Source organism: Aplidium turbinatum, chromosome 3 (genome assembly GCF_918807975.1).
Source record: "Aplidium turbinatum chromosome 3, kaAplTurb1.1, whole genome shotgun sequence".
Lineage (NCBI taxonomy): Eukaryota > Metazoa > Chordata > Ascidiacea > Aplousobranchia > Polyclinidae > Aplidium > Aplidium turbinatum.
In genome coordinates, this window is record NC_137474.1 from 46997617 (window position 1) to 47023117 (window position 25501).

Consider the following 25501-nt stretch of genomic DNA (forward strand, 5'->3'; position numbering starts at 1 on the left):
TTGAAATCTTCTTGCAAAAACGTCTCGGCTAATCTCACACAGTTCTGTTACCTCAGGAAGATAGCAATCTCCTCTCGCAAATTACAAACTCGCTTCAGGACACGACCTCGTGACAACTATCGCACTTCTGTGTGCAACAGCAATGCTTGATAATAATCAAAATCCACAAAAACGAAAACAAATGCCGATTTAGTGGACTTGTTTTGATGAAGTTTACACACTTCACATCATTCAACACTTCGTGCAGCTCTTGAGACAGCTTTTTTGCAGCAAAGGCCTCTCTGTGGAGAAAGCAATAAGTCCATACAGCACTTGGGGCTTTGTCTTTGATGCGTTTTACCACATCAGACTATGCGTGGTCCAACGTGTGGAAAACTTTGTCATAGTTTGTCCGACATAGCGTTCGTGACATATAGTGCACGTTGCAATATATATCCCGTAACTTTGTCAAGTTAATTTATGTTTGAGACTGAAATTTTTGTTGGGTTTACATTTAATAATAATAATAACAATAATAAAAGCGAAAATTGGTAAAACTTCTTGCACTACGATCATGCTACAAAGCTTTCCGATGTCTCGACATGAAACGCTTCATGACTTGTGTTTATACTTTTCAGTTTTGTGATCGATCTCTTCACGTTTTAAATTTTTGTTGTTGTTATTTTTTTCGCCCAAGATACAAATGCCTGAAAAACAAACGACCCAAAAAAATTATCAGGCGACCCAACTTTGGGTCGCGACCCATGAGTTGGGAACCACTGATCTAGGATAACTAAACTAAACACAAAAATAAATTAATTGTTAATGGATGGATAATTCGTTGAAACTGGACATTTACCACCTGTACATTTTCGCTGTTAGGGATTAGTTAGGAGTCCAGGTAGGAAAGATGAGAGTGGTAATTGGTAAATGATGTCCAGGACTCCAGGTGGTAAATGTCCCAGAACCGACTAACTGACAAGCAGTTTTTGGCTGGACAGTGAACAAAAGAAGTAAATCATGTTATTGTAAAATATGGGCTGCTTTTGTGCAGCCTACTGTTCTAATAAAACAACGTTGCTTCGACATACCGGTGCTACTGAATAAAATCGAGATTAAAATAGCTTTAACTGAGATTATAATAACTTTAAAGTTGTATTTGCACCTTTTTTAACCTAAATAACGTCAAAATAACCTCGCCTATGAAGGAAGTTTTTGAAAGATTTCTGACTGAGAAAAAAGGGATTTTTCAGGACAAAAAAGGAAATTGAAGAGGATTTATCTATTGTCAGAAGTGGAAGCACTGTGATGGAGTGATGTTGAAGGCTGAAGTGGAGTCGGAGTTTGCCTGATTTGCAGAAAATGGATTGGTTTCGGAGTTTGATTCAGCAACTTAACATTTTAGTCAAATAAGATTAAGTCCTGTACAGTTCTGTTTGTAGAAGAAAAAAAAAAAACTGTCCCCACGATTCTCGACCCAGCAGCAATGCTAAAAACATTTACACATATAATTATTAAAGTTGGCCAAGATTTTTGTACCCAAGAGCATGCTTAATTAGCAGTGCTCTCATTTTACGGGAATTTGTCCCTAAATCGGGACTTTTGACCACTTTTAGGGACAAGTTTAAGGAATTTGATAATTTAGGGATTTTTTGACGATTTTAGCAGTTTTGTCTTGTTCGCTTACAAAATGTATGGAAGTTTATTTGTAAAGTTTTCTTCCATATTTGAGTTCATAGTTAGCAAAGAGGAAATACGAAATTGAGAGAGTCCCACTTCATCATGTCTATGTGGATGTAGCCTCGACAGCTACTCTTTCTCAATGTTTTGAAAAAGATCCAGTTCGACAGGTGAGATCATCTTGCCTCAGTTTTATGCTGGAGCTAGAAGGCCAAATTATGAAAAGGTTTATTTAATAATTCCAGAAATGACACTTTTAAATCTTCAGAGTTTTTAATTCCGTCCAATGCAGTGAAATACTTTCTACCAATATTGACAAAAGTATATACGGTATATACATCTTTCAAGTTTTGGCAAATGTAGCACCACTACAGTAGATTTGGTAGACATAGAGCGGAGGAAACAAGCGATTGAAGAGCCTCAACGATGGTCGCAATGATATGGTATATACCGGTATGAAATTTTGGAAAGAGCATTTATCTCAGAAAACAATTAGAGTTGAATTTAAGTACCGTACCTGCGTCAAGTTGTCACTTGTCTAATATCTCTGCCATGTTCAAATGCCCCAGTTGAACGACTTTTTAGTAGCTTGATGGACATTAAAACTTACCACAGGAACAGTTTAAAGTGAGAAAGTTTAGTTGGTTTGCTACACACCCAAGGTATGAAGTCAGCTGGCTTATCAGGTGACAAACTTAAGTGATCAATCTAAATTGTTCAAGTTGGCAAGGGCTGTGAAGAGTTCAGCTACAGATGGTGAAGCACATGAACTAATTGCTAGACGAATTGGCTCTGATGAATATGTCGTTAGTCGTGCACAGTTTATGTCATTTTTAGCATGTGATAAGCATTGGTAAATCTTCACTGTATCCCTGTAATGTTAAGCAATAAGCATCACTGTAAATTTAAAATACTGCTTTTAGATTTTGCTTTAAGACTTAGCCCACTAACAACAAAGCATGTAGAATGGTTTTTGCTAGTGTTGTTGTTTAAACCGCTTACGGTAACTCTTGTTTTTTGTTTCAGAACATGAAACTGAATGTAATATTAGTAATGATATAGGGAATTTTGATGTAATCTAGGGATTTTTAGGCGTAGGTTTGGGAACTTTCATGTTTTCATTTATGAGAGAAGAGCACTGTTAATTAGATATACAGCCTGATTTGTCATGTGCATTCTGTAGATTTTACCAAATTTTGGTAACTGAATAAATTTTTTTTTTAATTATATTTTAAACCTTTGGAAATTGAAACTGGAATTAATTGATCAAATTTTATTGGCAGTAGCTATTTGACCGACTCCGGCCTTTTAATCTGAAACACGATTTGACCGGTCATGGACGTATTCTTTTTCTCTTTCAAAGCAAAAGACAAGAGAAGAAAAAAGTGCATAACATCTAAATTCAATTGTTTTATTCAACTGAGTCAGCGTCGCATGCGATCTTTCTCGGGCTGGTATCCCCAAGGGTATGAGTTCGATACTACTCAGAAGCATTTCATTTTAAGCTAAAATTGCCTGCTAAAAAACGGGTGCAACCTAGTTCGTACTCTGAACAGTTCGTACCCTGAAAAGATCGAGAGAAAAAATTAAAAACAAGCCAAAGTCGCTGATCGCAGTTTCCGCAAACAACTCTAGGGTTAGCGGAAACAGCGGAAAAATATTGGCGGAAACTGCGATCAGTTAGGGTTAGAGAGCATAGATTACTCGATGGTTAGAGTTAGGGTAAGCGGAAACTGTGGAAAAATGTTTGCGGAGACTGCGATCAGCGAGGATTAGGGTTAGAGCATAGATTACTCTATGGTTAGAGTTAGGGTAAAGGTCAGCGGAAACTGCGGAAAAATGTTTGCGAAAACTGCGATCAGCGAGGGTTAGGGTTAGAGCGTAGATTGCTCTAAGGTAAGGGTTAGCGGAAACTACGGAAAAATGTTTGCGAAAACTGCGATCAGCGAGGATTAGGGTTAGAGCATAGATTAGTCTATGGTTAGAGTTAGGGTTAACAAAAAGTGCAAAAGAATGTTTGCGGAAACTGCGATCAGCGAGGGTGAGGGTTAGCGGAAACTGCAATCAGCAACTTCGGATTAGTGCTATCTTTCTCTTGATCTTTTCAGGGGGAAAATTTTAAAATGTTTGCGGAAACTGCGATCAGCGACATCCGCTTTTTTTAATTTCTTTCGATCTTTTCAGGGTACGAACTGAGGGTACAGACTGTTCAGGGTACGAACTAGGTTGCATCCCTAAAAAACACTGCCTAAAAGTTAACATTGATAAAACCATTTTTTTTAAAGAAGTATTGTCACTTTTTACAGCCACCAAACTAACTTGTTGAGAGCAAAAATGTAATGCGTCGTTAGGCAAACGCGGTCAGTCGGTCACATCCTCTTATGACCAACAGAAACTTACCCAGAGAAATTCTCAAATTCCAGCAAATTAAAAATACTCTAACTTTATTGTAAACTTATATTTGAAAAGACATAAAAAAGCTGCTCGAATTAAAAATTGACCACAAAATGTAGCAGCCTAACGATTGATTCGGGTCAAAATTTAGTTTAAAAAAAAACGCTTCCAGGTAGTATCAAACTCATTTCCTCGGGAACACCAGCCCGAGATCAGTTGAATAAAATTGTTAAATTTATAAGTTATATATATATATAGGCACAGGCACTTTTTCTTCTCCTCTTGTCTTTTGCTTTGAAAAAGAAAAAAGAATATGTCATGACCACCGGTCAAATAGTTATTTCAGATTAAAAGACCGGAGCCGGTCAAATAGCCACTGCCAATTTTATTTGAACAGAAATGGTATATACGGTATGTTTGTATTTTATTAGGTTTAATTAATGATAATATATCTCTATTTGTATTTACTTTTTTCTGAATCCGCATGGTCACACTGAGCTGGTTTCCTGCAATTTTTGCTTTTTGAGTCTTCTATGACATCACAACTAAATTTTTGAATGCGAGACTCTTAAAGTAAAAACTAATTTACTTGTTGCTTTTTAAATTTCTCTAATGTTAAATCGCCGTTGTTGCACAATGCAAGTGCTGATTGTAGCCTTCAGTACTTTATCAGTAGGCCTATTTTACAATCGACTAAATAGAAGTTTTCTCTTTTCTAGGTTTATTGGCCATCAATCAAACATTTTATTTTTCGTCATTAACGCATCCGGAACGAAAAAGATTGATATAAACCTACCAGCACGTTAACGAACGGGAAAAGGTGACAAAACCTTGAAAGGTTTAAAACGTGCCTGAATGAAAAATCAGTAGGCTAGTTAGCACGGCCACAAAACCCAAAAAACAAATAGAAAAAAATAAAACAAAAACAGAGAGAAGCACATATGCAGTATACATAATGAATAACAGCCTAATGAAAAGTGTTGTGTATTGAATTCGCCGGCATTTTTAAGCTACCGGTATGCATTTTTAAGACAGTGTTTTATCGATGTACATTGTACATTTTAAACCTTTTGGTTTTGCCATCTTTCCCTTTTGTTTGTGTCAAATTCATGTGCTTACTTATCGTTCTCTACATGTTTGCGCCAGCAATGAAAAATATAATTGATTTGAACGTTAAACTTATTAAGTTGTTGTGATTGTACCAATTTCTTTGTACCATGTCAGTCCAAATCATGTTTTAATGTGTTTTCTTCTATGCTCCTGCAATAAATGTTATACATAGGATTAGGATTTAGGAAGTATTACTTTCAGGCAGCATATAACCCGTGGCAAGGGCAACAACACGCTAAAATGTGATACTTGCTTTACAGTTGAGAGGAACTGTGAATTATTGTTTCTATTTTCAGGTTGTATATAATTGAAAAATATATTAAATCAAAGAAAAAATCTGCTGTCTGAACTAAAATATCGACTTATCTGACTTTTGAAAACTGCCTAAATCACTTGTTACGAACAACTAAATAAATAGATGGGGTATGTGGCTGCAATGAAAAATGTTATATGATATACACACACCCTTCTAGGCTAGGATCAATGCAATTATTGCTATAGTCAAAAATGATTACGTGCTGATGACCGTATGTAGTTAAGTCAGACAACTTCACCTGAGCAGATGCAAAAATTAACAAGTTTGAAAGCCATTGGTGTGGCAGTTCTTATAGGGCAGTGGTTCCCAACCGGGGTGCCGCGGCACCCTGGGGTGCCAATTGCAATGCTCAAGGGTGCCGCGAGATATTGCAAGAGTGCGGCCCATTCTTTGTTTTATCTTTAACCCGTTAAGTGCGAAATTTATTTATTTCTAACCGAGTTTCAGTGCGTGTTAAGTTTCGCGCCTCGTAGTTATTCCCGGCTCCTTTCTAGAGAGTCGCTTAGTGGGGAAGTCGCTGGGTTGGCGGTAAGCCTTCGTTTTTTCGCCCAGGAAAAACAGCGTGAAAGATATTGTGACTCGTTGCTGTTCTTTCCATAAAAACGTTTGAAACGCATCATTATTACCAGATTTTATGATTTTATTTTGCGTTTCACGCGCACATTCCGCACAAAGTCAAATTGCAGTGATGGATTATTGGATTGTGTGACCCAGCACGATTATAAAATTGCACGATTGTTTGCGAACCATTGTAAACCGATGGTTGGGTCAAGGTCAATTGAAGGATTTGTATCGTTAGCAAAAAGGCAAAATAGTGATATTATAACAACACACTGTTTTCTTCATCGCGAAGTTCTTGTCGGAAAACATTAGGTTCAGACCTAAAAAAGTGTTAAACAAAGTTGTCAAAATGGTCAACTACATCAAAAGTACTGTAGACCACTTAAATCACGTCTATTTGCCAAGCTTTGTAAGGATATGGGAGCAAACTACAGTATGCTAATCTTCTGTTGCATACCGTCCCAAGTAAGATGGTTGTCGCGAGGAAAAGCATTGTCACGAGTATAGGATGCATGGGTTTCTCGGCAGTCAAGTGTAGCAAGAACTAGTGGTGCGGTACTGATGAGCCCAGCCTCATGGGCGAAACAAGTGTCTATCGCTGAGTTCTTGCTACACTCGACTGCCGAGAAACACATGTTTTTGGGAAGTCTTAATGGCTAGTGTGGAGGCTACACCGGTATGGTTAGCGAAACACAATGCTCGCTGTTCTATAGTAAGTAGTCAGGTAGTGCTGACGCCAGGAAGATCGCTCCTTTTCAACTAGGCTACAGTATATGAGTTGAAGGATGAAATGCTCCTTTTTTTAGCCTTGAAAAGCAAAAGGAATTTTGTGAATTGCTTTGAGATTACAATTGGGTCTCCAAGTTAGGGTATTTAGTAGACATCTTCGACCATTTAAATAACGCGAATGTGAGAATGCAGGGCAAAAATGAAACTCTCTTAACTTCAACCGATAAAATGAAAGCACTGAGAGAAAAACTGCAAATGTGGTCCTTAAAAGTGGAGAACGAAAGCTTTGACACGCTTTCACATTTCTCTGAAATGAACAACAAAGAATTTGTTTCATTATTATAACTCAGCACCTAAAATCATTGGAAGAAAAAATTTAGAAATATTTTCCCCAGCTTGTCCACGGAAAATTACGCATGGGTGAGAAATCCACTTTTACTGGACTCTCAACGATGGAAATTTTAAGCTTATGCACAAGCAGATGCCTCTCGACGAGTTCTGGAAAAAAATTCAAAATGAATATCCTTGCGTTGGAAAGAAAGCTATCGTGCTTTTTCTGCAGTTTTCCACGTCATACCTAGGCTATGTGAGAGTGAATTTTCCGTATAAATGAACATAAAAACGAGAACGACTGCTTATAGTCGAGGAAGAAATGCGGGTGGCTTTATCGAATAGTGCCCAGTGGCGTAGCCAGGAAAATTTGGGGGGGGCCAAATATTTGATGAATTGAAGAGAACGACAAAGTGTTTGATTTATGTGCAGTGGCGCATGCACGTATGTGCACCTGATGTGCAGTAGCGTATCCTGGTGGCTTGAGCAAGGGGAAGCAATGAAACTGGTGGGGGTTAAAGCGTGCCGAAGGCACGCGTTTTCTAGGGGGGTCCGGGGGCATGCCCCCCCGGAAAATTTTTGCAAAATTACACTTGAATATTGGATTATAGCGCTTTCTGGAAACACTTTTAGGGTAATATTTGTATGAAATTTATTAGCAGATAAACAGCTATTAACTTATTAAAGGTAGCTCTTACACACGAACGGGCAACATCTGCGGCTAAAATTAGAGAACACCAAAAACTCAGCTACAGAAAAACCTAACAGAGTAAGCCATTCTGAAATTGCTTCCACAAATTAGTTAAAAGAAACGTAAATCCGGTAAATTTTGCGCGATTTACGATTTGCAAAATTTATTGGTGTCTTTCTGTGTGTCTAAAACAAGTCCTTGGGGTGTTAATAGCCAGATGTTTTGGAAAACGTTATAAATTTCTACAAATTTGATTATATTTTCAACAAAGGGCTCAACTTCGGAATCCAAACTTCGAAAATTTGGGGGGGGCCATGGCCCCTTTCGCCCCCCCCTGGCTACGCCTATGATAGTGCCCCCAGATATTAAGGGACTTTCTGCAAGAAGTCAAGCCCAAATTTCACACTGACTTTTGAATAAATACATTTATTTAGCCTACACGCCTATACTGTATAACCGGTTCTGTGTTATTTCATACAGTTATTTGAAATACAGAAACCTCATAAAATTGATCCAGTTTTGCCAGGGTGCCGCAAACTATTTATCTCTTTGATAGGGTGCCGCAAGGTCAAAAAGGTTGGGAACCACTGTTATAGGGAGTTGCAACCACTAAGATAGTATAAAAGTTTAATAAGTGGAGCTGTTTCATTTTGCAGATTTCAAATCAATTAGAAATAAAATTATGTCGTCAAAAAACCAAGATGAAATACAAGTGACTTTAGAAGATCAACGTAAAATCAACTCCTTTGCTCGAAAGAATGCGACTTTGATGGAGCTGCATGCTGAGATTGATGAGATTAAAAAGCAACTTCAGAACAATGAAGATGCATCCGATGATCTTCTACTTCTGGATGATGATGGTGAAAGTATCAGCTTTCAGATAGGAGAGGTTTTTATAGACCACTCTCTTGATGACACACAAGACCTTCTTGAGAAGAATAAAACTACGCTTAAAAATAAAATAACTGAGCTTGAAAATGAATGCGGTGACATCAAGAGCATAATGAAGGACTTAAAAATTCAACTTTATGCAAAGTTTGGTGATAACATCAATCTAGAGCCCTGATTGTGTTTTTATTGATGAGTAGCTTTGTTGACCATTGGCTTACAACTGTTAACAGTTTTCTGGATGTGGTATTTTATTAAACGATTTTTGCAGAAGAATCGACTGCAACCCCTCAGAAGCTCGTGTTCGGTTGTCGGACAAGTTATAAATTAATCATAAAAACTTAATCACAAATACAGTTTTTGCAAACAAAAAGGTTGTTTCATAACTTTGTCACAGTTTTTATTTCCCAGTAACTTGTCTCTTCAATGTTTTGAGGAAAATCTCGTTTCCTGTTTTTGCATGAATGAATGTCTCCATGTTGTTGGTTGCGTGACATCATACAGGACTAAATAGCTTCGACTTGGTTGTTTTGTGAAACGGTCGGTTAAGTTTCAGCAGCAGATTTAGTTGGTTGAGTAATTATATGGCAGTGTCCACAGTAATCTTAAGGAAAACATTCATCATTTTGTAATTACACCATGTAAGGGAAAGTTCAAATATTACGTAACGCTTTTTTTTCGAATTTTTGACCCCTCCCCCCATGTTACGCCAACGTAACGCTTTTTTCAATCCCCCCCCCCCCCCCATGTAACGCTTTTTCACTACGAATTCAGCACAAAAACTACCATTCCTTACTCGAAAGCGTTACGTAACGTTTTGCTTGAACCCCCCCGATGTGACGCTAACGTAACGCTTTGCTTAAACCCCCCTCCCCCTCGAAGGCGTTACGTAATATTTGAACGTTCCCTAACACAAAATTTGTCCATGGGTTAAAACTATTATTTTCTGATTTAATATCATGGCCGCCCTAAATCAACAAAAATGAGCATTCAAAAAGTTCAAACTTTGGTTCTGACTTGGATGAGATCAATTTATTAGAAATTTTTTGTCTAATTTTGCTGTGTTAATGCTTTTGCTCCCTCTATATCTTTTTGTATCATTAGAATGGAGTTAAATCTAATTTTAGTTGTTGTTGTTTGCTTTCTCATAATAAATTACATAAAGAAGAACGCATGTAGGCTATGCAAGGCGATTTTACTACATAAACATGAAACAAAAGCCTTAATGCCTGGTGCTATAGGCCTTCAATCAAAATTGTCACAGAGCAAACCTGCGCTGTCACTTAAAGTGCTCAAAACTTATAACTTAATCAAAAAGAAACATTTTTTCAAGATTAGCGACGATATGTCAGTTCAATTTCACGTAAAAGGTTCCATATATAGTAGGGTGTCCCACTTTTAGGCGACTTTTCAGGAAAACTAGGTTCGGGTCAAATTCTGAATGGATTTTCGTCACTGATTTCAAAAATGACGTTATTTTTTCATTATGACGTCATCTTGATGTGCCAGCTAGCGGATTTTTGCTATTTTGGCCTTATCACAAATATGGTAAGAGCTAGAGACTTGGAACTTGTGCCAAAATGACCGGAAGGGACGATTTCCTATTTGTTGTCAATACAGTATGAAACGCTAACTGCAACAGAAAAGAAGTTATTTTGAAAAAACATGTTTTTGCTCATTTTCGACAAAAATATGAGAAACACGGCAATTTTGCTACTGTGACGTTTTTATTTCGATTGTTAAGTTGCTGTGTTGCGCCACATTGTTTAACAATTAAGTACAGTGGTAGTTAGTCTAGCATATTGTATTTACAATTGATTATATACCTCAGCATTGACTTTTACATGCATATTGCAATTACTAATACTAGCTAACTTTAAACCCTTGATCATTTCGTTCAAAAATCTATCAAACAAAACCACCATTCATCAACACAACACAGTTCAATGGGATTATTTATCACACCATACTGTGCAAAGCAGCACAAATGCGCAAGTCTGTTTTGGCCAAATCATCTTGGCCATCTCGAATCAAGCCGCTCACAACGCGTTTCAGTCTGCCAATAAAGCGCTCAGTTCCTCGATTGTTGTTGTTGATCATACGCAAAAACACTGATGAAGATGAAAAACATGCAATGCGTGGAGCCATCTTACTTTCTTCGGAGAAAAAAATCACTTAAGTTGTCACGCTTCAAAAGCGTCTGCTCGATATCAACGTTTCTTGGAAAACTTTTCTGTCTTGCCGCATCAGCAGCAAAAGGCGGAGCTTCAGCGTGGAGAACTTAAAGCAACGTTTTTAGGGCTCAACCATTGGGATGCATGCTTAACGAAATGTTTCAGAACAGCGTTGAATACTGGTTCATCCACAGATTTATATGCAAGTAATAAATCTCTTGTAAGCAGTACCAATTGAGGGACCTTCAGTAGCGGAAGGTTTAAGATGAATGACTAAAAATGCTGGCAAATAAACACAAACAATAAAAGAAACCATACGTTGAAGTTTAGGGATATCCTGAGGTCCAACACAATACCCAAAAATCAGCAATCTTAAGTAACCACTCGCTGTTGTTATCCAACGCGCATGGGACACGCTTTCTTGACGATAAAAAAGTAGGGGTTTCAAATTTCCTGGAGCAACCATCAATAAATGAGCTGCCAGAGCATGAAAACACATATGGCCGCTCCGAAAAGATGAATCTTTAGTTTCTTTCTTGTGCTCAGAAAACCATAAGATCTTGGCTTTTAAATGATTTGTGGCTATAGCTGTGATGAAACTTTACAATATTGTCGTATTTTCAGATGTTGGGGCTTAAGTTTTGGTATTTTCTTAATTATGTTCATTAAACCACCATCTTCGTATGCATTAGGGCCTTTCACTTTGCCTTCCAAAAAGCTTTTTGCGTGTGTAAAATAAATCTCTTTTACATGGAAGAGACATTCAAGAGTGTGTACCACTACTACTACCACTGTACTTAATTGCTAAACAAGGTGGAGCAACTTAACAATCGAAATAAAAGCATCACTGTAGCAAAATTGCCGTGTTTCTCATTTTTTTTGTCCAAAAATGAGCAAAAACATGTTTTTTCAAAATAACTTCTTTTCTGTTGCAGTTAGCGTTTCATATTGTATTGACAACAAATAGGAAATCGTCCCTTCCGGTCATTTTGGCACAAGTTCCAAGTCTCTAGCTCTTGACCATATTTGTGATAAGGCCAAAATAGCAAAAATCCGCTAGCTGGCACATCAAGATGACGTCATAATGAAAAAATAACGTCATTTTTGAAATCAGTGACGAAAATCCATTCAGAATTTGACCCGAACCTAATTTTCCTGAAAAGTCGCCTAAAAGTGGGACACCCTAATATATAGTCCCCCATCATATTTTCATTGTAGGCTACTGTCCTTGATAGCGTTCCTCAAATTCCGTTCCTGACATTTTGATGAAGTCTTTCACCTTGTTCTTCTGAGTAGTCCCCCATGTTATCCTTAAATTCATCGAGATGAGCATTTAGTACGTGTAGTTTCAGCGACATCCAGCATCCCATCTTGCAATACGCATCCACAAGTTCCCTGTAGTTCTCTGCCTTGTGATTGCCAAGAAGCGAAAGAAGTCCTAGCTCTCCGTTCAACCTCCGACAGCATCGCTGGAAAATCGATGGATTTTATCAGTCGCTTCACTTCAGGTCCCACAAATATTCCAGCTTTGATTTTTGCTTCTGATAATTTTGCAAACAGCTCTTGAATGTGTCACCCTCTGTGTCGAGTAGTAACTGAGTTACCGTTACAGATTTTAAAAAGTAACTAGTTACCGTTGCTAGTTACTTTCAGTTACTCACAAATCTAAACATAAAATTCTGCACCTGGCCAGCTCTGCATGCAAGTCCAGTTTAACCGCAATGTTTGATATATAGTGTTAGAGCCATCCATGCCAATAGGCCTATAACTGCACAAGTACAAAACCAACAATGTTTGATATATACTGTTAGAGCCATCCATGCTAACACAAAACCAACAATGTTTTATTTAAAAAAAATTACTCAGTGGCTTTATATGTTTAATTTATTTCCTTTGAGAAATACGAGCATTTCAAAGTGCTCGTCACTTAGGCCTGTCCTTTTGGGCTTTATAATGTCCTTGCCTAATCGTCGTGTGAGCCTCTGCTGGGTCCGAGGGTCTATCCTTTTACTGCCCCAGATTCACAATGTTTCCGACTACACTGGAAGGCTACTAGAGAGCAGCCAGTCTTTGGTTTCATCATGTCTGACACGCAGACCTTCCACTCCGTTAGGTGGCTTAAAGATGGTACAGTCATTGATGAAGTCCGCTCCGATAGTTCGATTGGTTAGCGCGTCACTTCTGAAACTAAGAAGCTTCAAGATCAAGCGGCGCTGGTTCGACTCTCGGTGTGTGCACTTGAGCAACGCACGTTAAGGACTGCTCTCCATTTAGCGGCATCTAATAGATGGAATAATTTCCCGGCAACGAGACTTCAACAATCGGAAACTTCACTCTGTCAATCTCGGTGACCGGGCTTGCGTCAGTGATTCAAAGCCTCTACAAGTATGCGAAACTGCCAGGATTAAGCTCTGCATGAATCTTTCCCAGTCCGAAGATAAAGATTAATCAATCAATGATGTGGTCTGCGGTCTGTTCCTCGGCACCACATTCACAGGAGGAAGAGGCCATTTCCTATTGGTGCATGGTTAAGCGGAAAAGCCCGACGCCCGTACGGAGACGGTTGAGGCGCACCCATGCCTGTCTTGGTATTGTCAGGCCGATGGGGCGTGTGTCGACGTCGGGGATGAACGAATAAAGTCTGATAATGAACAAGTGTTGCAATGAAAACAATATTTCCACTGCAGCACTTGACGGTATGGGAGTGTTATATTTTTAAAACAGTTTTTTCATCGGTCCAATTGTGAATCTGGATCCGCTTAACTTGGGCACAGGGTCTGCTCCAAATACTCCTGTAACAGATTCAACGCGCATAGCTTTCTTTTTTTGGTTTTTGCGTAAAGTGGTGCAGAAAAGTCCTCTGTGGCTCTACCATATCCACTTCAGTGTCGCTGCTACTCCCCTCTTCAGCAGAGCAATTTGCTTCTTCAATTGCTTGAAGCATGTTCTATTTTATTTTGGTCTTCAATTCAGCAGTGTCGCTTAATTGTCAGCCATTAAACACAGATAATTCTAAATTGTGGGTGGAATGCAGTCGCAAGCTGAAATCGCTGTCCTCGAACCAATGACCAAATCTGGTTTGTATTGCTTCCACAAGAACGTCCACCAACGGCAAGCAAACAGCAATGCTGTTACTGGTTTTGATGTCAGACAATCTTTTTAGAGGCATTGCAAGCGTTACATTAAATGCAATAAATTTCAACTTCTTGAAGGTAACTAACTAACTGACTATAGCCTAAGCATCAACAAATTACTTTTAATCGCTGCCTGTTTCTTGATGCTTATAGTCAGTTAGTTAGTTACCTTCAAGAAGTTGAAATTAACTGCATTTTTATAAATATTTTTAGGTTCCTGCTGAGGGCTTAAGTTAAAACGAAAACGTTTGACTGTTAAACTCATTTGTAAATATGTACAGTAAAATATATTATTATAATGCTCAACCCTGTTGTATTGTTGTGTCTTGCCTGTCTTTGGGACATATTGATTAATCGCCAAAAACAATCAATTTAGCCAAATCAGTATCAAAAATCGCCAAAAAAGATACAAATCATATAAATATGAAGCCAAACGTCTTAAAAAATCGCCAGATTTCTGGATTTTGGCGATAAATTTGCCAACATGGCAAACCTGCTGCACAAGACCACAAAACAAAAGTAGAACCGCGCATGCGCAGTGCTGCGCCGATACAGCTGCGAGAAAAATGCATTATTGCGCAAAGCGCTGCAAACACGCACAAAGCAAGACACAAACACGTGCAGAAAAATGAACGGCAATTATAGAAACTGAAATTTCAATGCAAAAGTAACTTGTAACTGTTGAAAAAGTGCTAAAATAGGAACTAGTTAACGCGTTTCGTTACTTTTGGAAAGTAGTAACGAAGTTACAGTTACTCAAAAAGTAACTAGGCTACAATAGAACTCGGTTAATCCGGATTCGATTTGACCGGCGATTCCATCCGGATTAGGCGAAGATCCGGATTAACCGATGACGATCTATCAAGCCTGACGTTACTGGTCACAGCGGTAAACCATAATTTCTTCGTGGGAAAATTGTAACTTAAAGTTCCCGGATCCTTTCGTCTGCATATAATGACCGAAGAAACACACACTTGAACTTCTTTTCAAAAAGTGTATTTCTGTAAAAATTAGCCCACGGCTACCGAAAACGAGGGGGTGCAACGCGTACACCACTGAAAACTGTCACTACAGAACAGATTACTTGGATAAAAGACGGAACTTTTGTCCAGCTAGCAAGCACTAAGCCAACAGTTAAATGTGCGGCCAACTTTCAAACAATCATTTTACGAATGACCAGAATAGATATCAATATCTCAAATTCACGTAGAAAGTAACTGTGACGCAATAAATGAAAGACAATTATGAAGTCATTCCAACAGGTGTTCAAGCTGATGTAATATTTCCTGTTTAAACAGGCCCAAACAAGTCCAAACAAGTTTGACACAAGTCTATGAACGATGGTGCAATTTTGGCACATTTTCTAGCAACTTCCATGACGTAATATTCAGTAGACTTGAACGGTTTTATATGACGTTTGATTTGTACAGAGATTGGCCGTAACATAGCGGCCCCTAGTTATGACAGTCTAACATGGCATAACTAAAAAAGAATTGAAGGACAATCGTGAGCCAATGAATAAAACACACGATACACAAATTTTTTGAATCACTCACGTTTAAGTTAATACGCAAATACAAAGGGCATGCAAAGAATGAACAGCAATAAGAATAAACACGACGATACATGAAATTGGTACCATAGGTACACGCTAAATGACGCTATATACAATAGTTGCGATAATAACCGACTGTTCCGGGCTCAGACAAGTATCGGCCACCGCAGACAAAACCAGGCTCAAACCCTAACACTTAGGTGTTCTTTACGGGGGCGAGGCACGAAATATCCCTCAACACGTAGTCTACTTTCACTTTCCCCGTACTCTCATCATAGCTGCAGACGGCAACTTTGGCTCTACGAACCACAGGCTTCCCTTTCCTAATTTGTGGAACTACCTCATGCACCCTCCCAAGTTGATACTTCCCACGTTTACCAATGTCTTGGAGAGAACCTACCACTACAAGTTGACCAGGCTCCAAATTCTCGGCCATTTTTAGCCATTTTTTCCGGCCCTGAAGACCTGGCAAGTAAAAATCGATCCATTTACTCCAAAACTGCTGAGAAAGTGACAAATTAAACCGATAATCCCTTCTTAATTGGTCACGATCATGTGGTTGCCCAACAGCACAGTATGGGTCTAAGTATGGGGTCAAAAGTGAGGCAGGGGTGATGACAGTAAAATCCCTAGGGTCGTCACTCAAAGGTACCAAAGGGCGTTCGTTCACGATCCGAACGGCACTGCCTGTGTACGTAAGCAGTTCAATAAAATTGGGCTTACGAATTGAAGAGTCCAAAATGTGAAAAAATGCAATTTTAAATTGTTTAACCATTGCCTCCCAGGCGCCACCTTGCGCCGGAGCATACGGAGGTATAAATTCCCAGTTTATCTCTCTCTGTCTCAGGGCGTTGTGAAATTCAGCTGATTCTATCAACTCGGGTAACTTCTTAGATGCTGCCTGAAAGGTACTTCCATTATCGGAATAGATAGCATTAACCTGCCCACGTAAATCTGTAAACCTTGTAAAGGCAAGTAAAAAATCACTCAGCGACAATGACGTGACCAGCTCAACATGAATAGCGCGAGATGCCATACATGTGAATAAGAGTCCCCAAGCTTTTTTGTGACTCCTACCTTCAACAAAGGTCAATGGTCCAAGATAGTCTAAGCCGCAATCAAAAAAGGGTTTCCTATGGGCAGTTGTGCGAGACAAAGGTAAATCAGACATGAGCTGCCTTATAGGCCGAGCTTTCTCAATCGCACATACACCACAATCATTAAGATACCTCTTCACGGAAGCATTACCATTAGCGATCCAAAACTTCTGTCGCGTAGACAACAAAGTGTGCTGTACTCCACAGTGCGCATTTCGATTATGATGCGACAGTACAACAAGCCTAGTGAAGGGGTGTTTCGAAGGCAAAACAATCGGATGCTTTGCTTCTAGAGAAATCTCGGGAGAATTACTTAAGCGCCCTTCAATGCGGATTACACCAGCATCATCTACACAAGGTCTGTACTTTTTAAGTGAACGCAATTCCTTCAAGCGTTCCTTCTCACGTTGCGAAGCGCCAACACTACCCCGCTTTATCACTTCCTCAAGTGCATCCGGCGATCGTTTGGTCATTAAATGTAACACATCGCCATACACGCTCTTCTGAACAAACTTCACAGTTAAGTCTAAGGCTCTATTAAGATAAGAGGCGTCCAGTTTTGGCTTCATAAAGCTACGCTTTTTCGTTTTACAGCACAAAAATTCAACAAAAGCAACCAAATAAGCAATTCTCTTTTTCATAACATACAAAGAAGGTGCGGCCTCGATCAATCTGTGAAGGCCACCCTGTCCAACGTCAAGCGACCCCTCTTCGTCACGAAGATATAGGCTATGGACAGGTACTGGAGTGGGGTTTTCTACAGATGGAATTTCTTCACACTGATAGAGAAGACTAGAACCATTTAACCACAACTCTCGAAACTCTTTCTTTGTAATAAGATTTGGCCTTGTGCCAACATCAGCTGGGTTCATATCGGTAGGGCAAAAACGCCAATCCTGGGCTCCAGACAACAATAAAATATGCTCAACTCGACGCGTAATAAACTTATTCAAACGTAAATCAGGGTTCTTAACCCACTGCAACACAGTCCGAGAATCACACCAAAAATACTTACTGCAGTCGGGCATCTTCAATGCCTCGTAGGCCTGCTTCACGAGTCTTGCTGTATTCAAAGCGGCAACAAGCTCTTTCCTAGCTATCGTCCAAGAAAACTGATTTTTTACAACAATGGTAGATTTACCCAGAACGAAAGACACACTCGGAACTCCGTTAACCAGTCTACGTAAGTAAACAACAGAAGAGAAAGCTTGATTCGAAGCATCACTAAACCCATGCAATTGATATGAAACAATATCATCCGGACTGCACACACCAGAGTTTGCAAAATACCATCTCGGTAACGAAAAATCCTTAAGCAGGTCCAAAGAGCGAAGCCACGACTCCCACTCTTTAACAAAGCTATCAGGGACCTCGGTGTCCCAATCAAACTTGTCTATCGCCAATTGCTGAAGTATAAGGCGTGCTTTTAGAAAAAATGGCGCTCCAAAGCCTAGCGGATCAAAATTTTGTCCAAGCTGACTGAGCATACTTCGGCGCGTGTGTTTAGCTAAGGGCTTTAAGGAACATGCGATACGCATCTCGTCAGACTCGGTTTGCCACACACAACCCAATGTCTTCGCTGATGGCAAAGTCATATTTTCAGTCTGAAAGTCAATGTCACGAATCAAAGGTGAAAGCATCTCATTATCCAAATTTGACAAGACAATCATAGCCTCCTTGTTAGCACTCCACTTAACAAGTTTAAACCCACGGCTATCAAACAAAGCAATTGATTCATGAGTGATTTGCTGAGCTTCCTCTAAGCTATCAGCCGAAAATATAAAATCATCCATGTACATATTATTTGCAATATTGCAGAGAGTCAATTCACCAGCACTGCTGGGATTCTGCTCGATCATTTTCTTTATAGCCAAGCAAGCGATATACGGGCTACTCTTTATTCCCCAAGGGTGTACACAAAAACGAAATGGTACCATCCTACCATTTTCAAGGTCATCATCTTCAAACCACAATATACGAAACAAATCCCTTTGCGACTCAGGTAACATTATTTGAAAGAAGCATTTAGTCACATCAGCCATGAGACCAAATCTACCAAGCCGAAATCTAGCCAAGACATCTACCAGAGGGTTTAACAAGTCAGGACCCGAAAACATTACATCATTAACACAAGTTCCTCGAAATTCAGACTTGCCATCGTAAACAATGCGCTTTTTTAATTGTGACGTCACAAAGTATGGTAAATACCATTCAAATCCCTTGACATTTCCTGCTTCACCCGCGCGCTCAATATAGCCATTAGATTTAAGATCTTTCATGGTGTCAGTAAGGAAATCACGAAGTTCAGGTTGTTTTAAAGCTTTCTTTCTTAAAGCAGCAGCTCTATCTGACGCCAACACAAAATTGTTAGGTAGATCAATATCTTCCTTCAACGGAACAGGTATCTCAAATCGACCATCTTTCAACTCAATATTCGGTTCGACAAGTTCTCTAGCCAAAATATCATTGCGAGACAATTCACAGGTTTCATTTTGCAAAGTCAAATCCTGAATGACTTTATTCAGGTCTGCTATTTCCATATCACGAGACTGAATTTTACGCTGAAAGCCAGAGATGACATCCGACTCTGAAGACGTCTGCACTCTGCACACTTTAGCAACGCTTTCAACTAAGGGTGATTTACCACCACAAGCCAACCAACCGAGAGGAGTGAGTAAAGCATGCGGTTCACTGCGATTTTCACCAACACGTTCTTCTTTTGTCCACATCAAATAAGCGTTGTCATTGCCAATCAGTACATCTACAGTACTACAATCATTCAAATGAAACATATTCACGTCATGGAAATGACGGAAACCACTTAAATCTTGTTTATGGGGTAAAGTTTTAACATCGTCAGCCCAAGCTGGGTTAACCACCGAGGTTATATCACAAAACAGTTCATCAGTCTCTAACGACTGGATGTTGAGTTTAACAAGGTCAGCACAAGTAGGTTTCTGACCAGCCAGAGTATCCATTTTAAACGACGCTTTATCATACGGTTTAAGGCCAAGTTCGCACACCAAGTCACTCGAAACAAAGGTCAACTGCGAACCAGGATCATGCTGACAATACACCAACTTCGATTTGCCAGTCATTGGATTCAAAACACGAGCAGCAGTAATGCGGTTAAAGGCTGCTTTAACATTTCCAATCTTAACATTACGCACAGGAACTCTGGCACCAGCATCATCTTTACCGACCGAATCCAGAGAATCACGTGACGTCACATAAAAATCATGCAGAAGAAAATAGTGTTTCCTATCGTTGTTAGGCCCACACTTACGACAGTTATTTGCATGATTACAGTCTCTAACCATATGCTGGCGCAAACAATTCAAGCATTTGCCAGCTTTCACAATGACATCTCTCCGATCTTTAGGTGTCAAGCGCAAAAATTCTTTACAGTTAGACAAAAAATGATATTCAACTTGACCACGTGACGAACAACAAAAACATGCCGGTATGTCACTACGTCTGGCCACACCGCCGCGCGGTGCGCCAACAGCAGTCGAGTACTGCGAACTCCCTGAAATCACATTATCATGGGGTTTTACCGACGTCTGCCTAACCGGACATGAAGGCAATTTTCCTTTGCCAAACTTTTTAAAATGCTGCGACTCACCAGAATCGCCCATTAGCATAATGCTAAAATCAGTCGACTTGCGCGTTTCCTCCCGTACTACAAAATCAAACAAACTCTGAAAAGTAGGTTCCTCAGTGCTACCATACTGATCACCTAAAAAGTCAAGATAACGCTGCTTAGCGTCAAACGGGAGTCGCTTAGCCAAATCCAAAACAAAACGTCCTTCTAATTTATCACGCTGACCATAAGCTTTCGCGTAAAGCAAACACTGCGACAATTCATCTTTAAACTCTTTCAAATCACTGGAAGAGATCGAAGTCAATTTGCTACCATAGCGATACTTTCTAATTTCTGGTTCTGCAAAAAGACCTCCACGAACCCCAAAACGCTGGGACAAGCGAGCTAACGACATTTCTATCCTGTCTTCCTCTGACAAGCCAGGGGTGTCAGAAACCAAATTAGCAATCGTTTGTGCAGCTGTTCTAACACAAGCTGCTTGCAACAAAGTCAAACGAGTTCCCTTAAAGGGCGAAGCTGCCATCAAGGCCATAACACGATTTTTAAAGAAGACAAATGGCATATTATTACCATCGTAACCAATCAAGGCCGCCTTATCGAAGAACGTCCTACTATTTTGGTATTCAAAAAAGCAATCCTGCTGTTGAGAACTCGATTTAGCGGGAGAAGACAAGCTATATCCCTTAAGGGGCTGAGTGGGCTCAGTCACATGCACAGCCCGATCACGATCCTCACACACGTTAAAATCAGGAGACGCGATACGCCTCTCACAACCACCCAAATTACGTGTAGCTGGGCGATCAAAAACTAGCGGCGCAGAAAACTGTGAAGGGGGCAAAGCATTACTGCTAATGGCGGCCCCGTGACCTGTACGCTCTGGGGGAGGAGTTCGGTTGTAATTTGCAGACCTTGGCTCTACAGCCTTCGGAAGACCCTTAGCCGCGGCCCCGAGACCTCCTGAAACAGCTGGAAAACATGTGGATTGTACAGGTCCACTTACGGATTGAACAGGCGTCTGGAAAAGGTTAGGTAAATTAAACTGTGATTGATGTTCACTTCTGGAATGCCTAGAAGAGCCCTTCCTAGAGCTACGCCGGGAGCCCAACTCAGAACGATATTCAGCTAAAACTACCTCTTTACGTTGTTCGGCCCTCAACTGAGCGTCTTTGAGTGCGAACTTAGCAGCTCTCGCTTCGGCCTCAGCTCTCGCGATGGCCTCAGCTCGTATGGCCTCAGCTCTCGCGGCGGCCTCAGCAGCCCTTGCTTCGGCCTCAGCTCTCGCGGCGGCCTCAGCAGCTCTCGCTTCGGCCTCAGCTTGGATCTGGAGCTCCTCTCGTCTTAACTGTAGGTTAATTTGTGCAACTATCCGTGACGAGCTCTCAGACATCCTAGTGCTTACATTTGAGGCGCTATCCTCAGGATGTATGTCAGCATCCTGGCTATCTGACAACTCACTTTCTTTTTGTTCGAAGTTATTTTTTAACGAGTTAAATTCGGGATCTACCCTATCACGAAGTTCTGCCAAGATTGCAGAGTTAACAATTTTACTCAAAAGAGCATGGAAATGCCGTAATTCCTCTTCTAAAGTAGATAAGTTAGATCGAAAAATTAACAGTTCCTGCTTATCACTCAAAGAACCTAGGGCCACAGAAAGTTTCCCAATTTGAGTCAAAATATCCCGTCTAAGATGCCGGGCCTCTCGAACTGACTTAGCCTCATCGTTAATGGGTCCCTCCCCAGAATGGCCTGCCCGACCGCAAAGAACATCATCAGGCTTAAACTCAGTCGAGTCGACAGCGGTCGAGTCCCTGTCACCACCGAGTGTAGACATATTAAATGTTGGGGCTAAATTTAACAATTAAAAAATTAAGTTACACAAACACACAAAATTTAAGTTATAAAAAACTTAACTGCAAAGACCGTAAAAAATACAAAAAGGAATTTAAATGCACGATACCGTAGCTGTACGAGTATGTGAAGTCCAAACGTCCACAAAACTTGCTTGGATTCTTCCACTTGAATCTTCAAGCACAGATGGATTGCCTTTAATCTTCTTTCTTGCCAATAAATGTCAAAGTTATTTTTCTTCTGTACCAAACTGAGAAGAAATGTCTTTACTTTTTAGCTTAAAGTTCTTCAGTTGCCTACCGAGAAGAAATGTCTTTAATTTTCTTTGCTTCTTTAGACTACCAACCAATAAGATCTTCTTTTATTATTTCTTTGCTTCTAAGTGCTTCTTAGCCTACCAACTACAAACTTCGTCTTTTATTTTTTTGCTTCTAAGTGCTTCTTGGCCTACCAGCTAACAAAAACGTCTTTTATTTTTTATGGTCACAGCGGTAAACCATAATTTCTTCGTGGGAAAATTGTAACTTAAAGTTCCCGGATCCTTTCGTCTGCATATAATGACCGAAGAAACACACACTTGAACTTCTTTTCAAAAAGTGTATTTCTGTAAAAATTAGCCCACGGCTACCGAAAACGAGGGGGTGCAACGCGTACACCACTGAAAACTGTCACTACAGAACAGATTACTTGGATAAAAGACGGAACTTTTGTCCAGCTAGCAAGCACTAAGCCAACAGTTAAATGTGCGGCCAACTTTCAAACAATCATTTTACGAATGACCAGAATAGATATCAATATCTCAAATTCACGTAGAAAGTAACTGTGACGCAATAAATGAAAGACAATTATGAAGTCATTCCAACAGGTGTTCAAGCTGATGTAATATTTCCTGTTTAAACAGGCCCAAACAAGTTTGACACAAGTCTATGAACGATGGTGCAATTTTGGCACATTTTCTAGCAACTTCCATGACGTAATATTCAGTAGACTTGAACGGTTTTATATGACGTTTGATTTGTACAGAGATTGGCCGTAACAGTTACCTATATACTATAGGAGGGTAGCCTATCGGTAAAAATCATCGAAATTGAACGCATTAGTGTGGTCATTTGCCAATTCCGAGACGCGCGATCACCACATTAGCGACCCAGTGATAGAGTTCTTTTAAAATGCAGTAGGCCTATGCATGTAAAATGAATGTATTTGTAGACTCTGCGTCTAACGCAAGAACACACTGGCAAAAGTTACATCTTCAGACATGCGTGTCAGAATAATCTGTAGTCACTCAAAACTTTTGAAAACAGTTACCGAACACGAGTTTCTATGGAAAACTTAGAAAAAAATCACGGTCAAACAAAGTAATCACAGGCAAATCGGGATAAAGCGATAGAGAAAGCGCAACTTTTGTCCGGAATAGGCGAAGATCCGGATTAAATAATACGGATAATCCAAAGCTGTTTCTCAAGAAAAAGATTACAAATCATTTGTACTTCCAGTTTTATCCGGATTAACCGAGTTCTACTGTAGTTACTTTTGTAACTAGTTACTGCCCACCTTTGGAGGTGGCATCAGTATTTTCACTGCATCTACCAGTGGTTGTTGTTTCACATTATAAGTTCCAAGCTCATAGCTGGTTCTTAGAGGCCAATTCCTCTTCTTGTAGTGAAAAGCTGTATTTATTTCTGCAGTCCCAGAGACAAAGATAGCATAGAAATTTGATATAGCCAATAGCCACCCTGAAGGCCCATCAAGAAAGCCACCATCTTGAAATCACCAATGACCTCCCAATTGCAGTGGTCATACTTTAATGCACTCATCAGACTTTTGATGATCTGATACTCTTCTTTCATATAAACTGAGTGAGCCAGAGGAATGGAGAGACACTTGTTTGTGTTGTGCAGCAAAACAGCCTTGAGGATTCTAGATGAGCTGTCGATGAAGAGCTTCCACTAAAGGATTGCAAGAAATGCCCATAGCCTGAAAGAGTCCTTCTATATCAGGGGTTCCCAACCTGTGGTACGCCTACCACTAGTGGTACGCGAAGGTTTTTCAGGTGGTACGCGGGTAGTTTCCGTTTTTTCCACAAAAACCTGGATTCACAACTTTATATTTTGTTTAGTTGGTTTTGTTTACAAAAATAATTTCCCGAAACCTATTCTTGTTGTTTCGTATCATTGCGATCTTCAAAACACAGGTCATGTCAATTGTCAACAAGGAGCACAGTTGCTTTGAAAAGCCGTAGCCGTACAACGCTGTGGGACAGTGGGCGTTAACTATGTCAAATGATTGCTCTTAGTAGATATCATCTACTGTTTTATAGCTTAAGCTACAAATAGCGTTGAATAATGCTAGTTGTAAGCTAAAAATAGCTCGAAATGAAATGTTCAACAACAGTTACAAGAAATGTTCTCCAATAAACTTCTGGCTTAGTAGCCTATGGCCTCTTAATATTCAACGTTAGTTTTCCATGCTGTTCCACAGCTACTGATTTTCCCTTCCTTGTTGGAATGCCTGAATGCGAGCAGGGATTTTCAGTCATGATGAATATCAAAGTCAAAAAGTCGAAGCCGACTAGATGCGCCCGGAAATGACTTTCGTTGCTCTGTTAGCAAATTTACACCGCGCATCGACCCATTGGTGGACAGTAAACAAAAACTAAAATCTTATTAAATTTAGTTGTGGTGCTTTAGTGTTATTTTAGTACGCCAATATTGTTCTCCTAAATAAAATATGACTCGATCAAATTAGTTGTTCTGCAAGAAGTGGTACGCTTAGTAGTACAGAGCGTCCAAGTGGTACGAGACCGCAAAAAGGTTGGGAACCCCTGTTCTATATCATGGCAGTAGCATAAATCATCTTTGAATGTGTAGAACACTGAGAGGCCGCGATGTCGCTTTCTCTGTGAAGTAATTCGAGCACTGTCATCCAGCAAGTCCCATTGCTTTAGTCTGGAAATGAGTAGCTCAGCATTCGACTTGGTCAATGACAGTTCCCTGGCGCTGACAAGATCGTTCATGTCTTCTTGGTTGGGGTAGTAGGGGCACCTTTCACCGGCAACTCGGTGTTGAAGATAAGCAACAGATGATTCATACGCTTCTGAATCTGTAGAGCTTGCTTGTGCAAGGAAATTGTTCATCTTTCAACCTGCGTAATTGTGGGATAGGCATGCTAGTTGCGTTATGGGGTACAGGTGCAATAGGTCACGGAATGTCAGGGTACTGGGATGGGAAGGGCATTTTTTTCCTTTCGTGGTTGGTTTGGGTCCACCATACAGAAGTAACAGTTGTGAGATGGTTTGTGGGCTCATGCCAGACACGGGAGAAAGCAAAACGCATTTCCCTTTCTCTTCTCTACACCAACCGTTTTGGAGTACGGCGGTAGTATTTTCATATAAGTGGTGCCCAACGTTTA

The 25501-nt window shown here is 40.0% G+C and overlaps 1 protein-coding gene and 1 pseudogene across 2 annotated transcripts; one reads left to right on the forward strand and one right to left on the reverse strand.

Annotated features, from left to right (window-relative positions):
• Window positions 1–2826: 2826 nt before the first annotated feature.
• Window positions 2827–9202, forward strand: LOC145767028 (prefoldin subunit 4-like). Of its 2 annotated transcripts, XM_082578759.1 has the most exons (3): window positions 2827–2858; window positions 4773–4873; window positions 8447–9202. In XM_082578759.1, exon 3 carries the CDS (start codon window positions 8473–8475, stop codon window positions 8854–8856), a length of 384 nt encoding a protein of 127 aa, XP_082434885.1. In that variant the 5' UTR covers window positions 2827–2858; window positions 4773–4873; window positions 8447–8472; the 3' UTR covers window positions 8857–9202. The 2 variants fall into 2 exon arrangements, with proteins under 2 accessions (XP_082434885.1, XP_082434884.1); XM_082578758.1 differs by lacking the exons at window positions 2827–2858; window positions 4773–4873 and adding an exon at window positions 5460–5586.
• A 786-nt stretch (window positions 9203–9988) lies between these two features.
• Window positions 9989–25226, reverse strand: LOC145766879 (uncharacterized; annotated as a pseudogene).
• Window positions 25227–25501: the final 275 nt, after the last annotated feature.

What these genes read in the sequence shown, in the direction of transcription:
- LOC145767028 (XM_082578759.1), top strand. Translation starts at nt 8,473, where the DNA reads ATGTCGTCAAAAAACCAAGATGAAATACAAGTGACTTTAGAAGATCAA.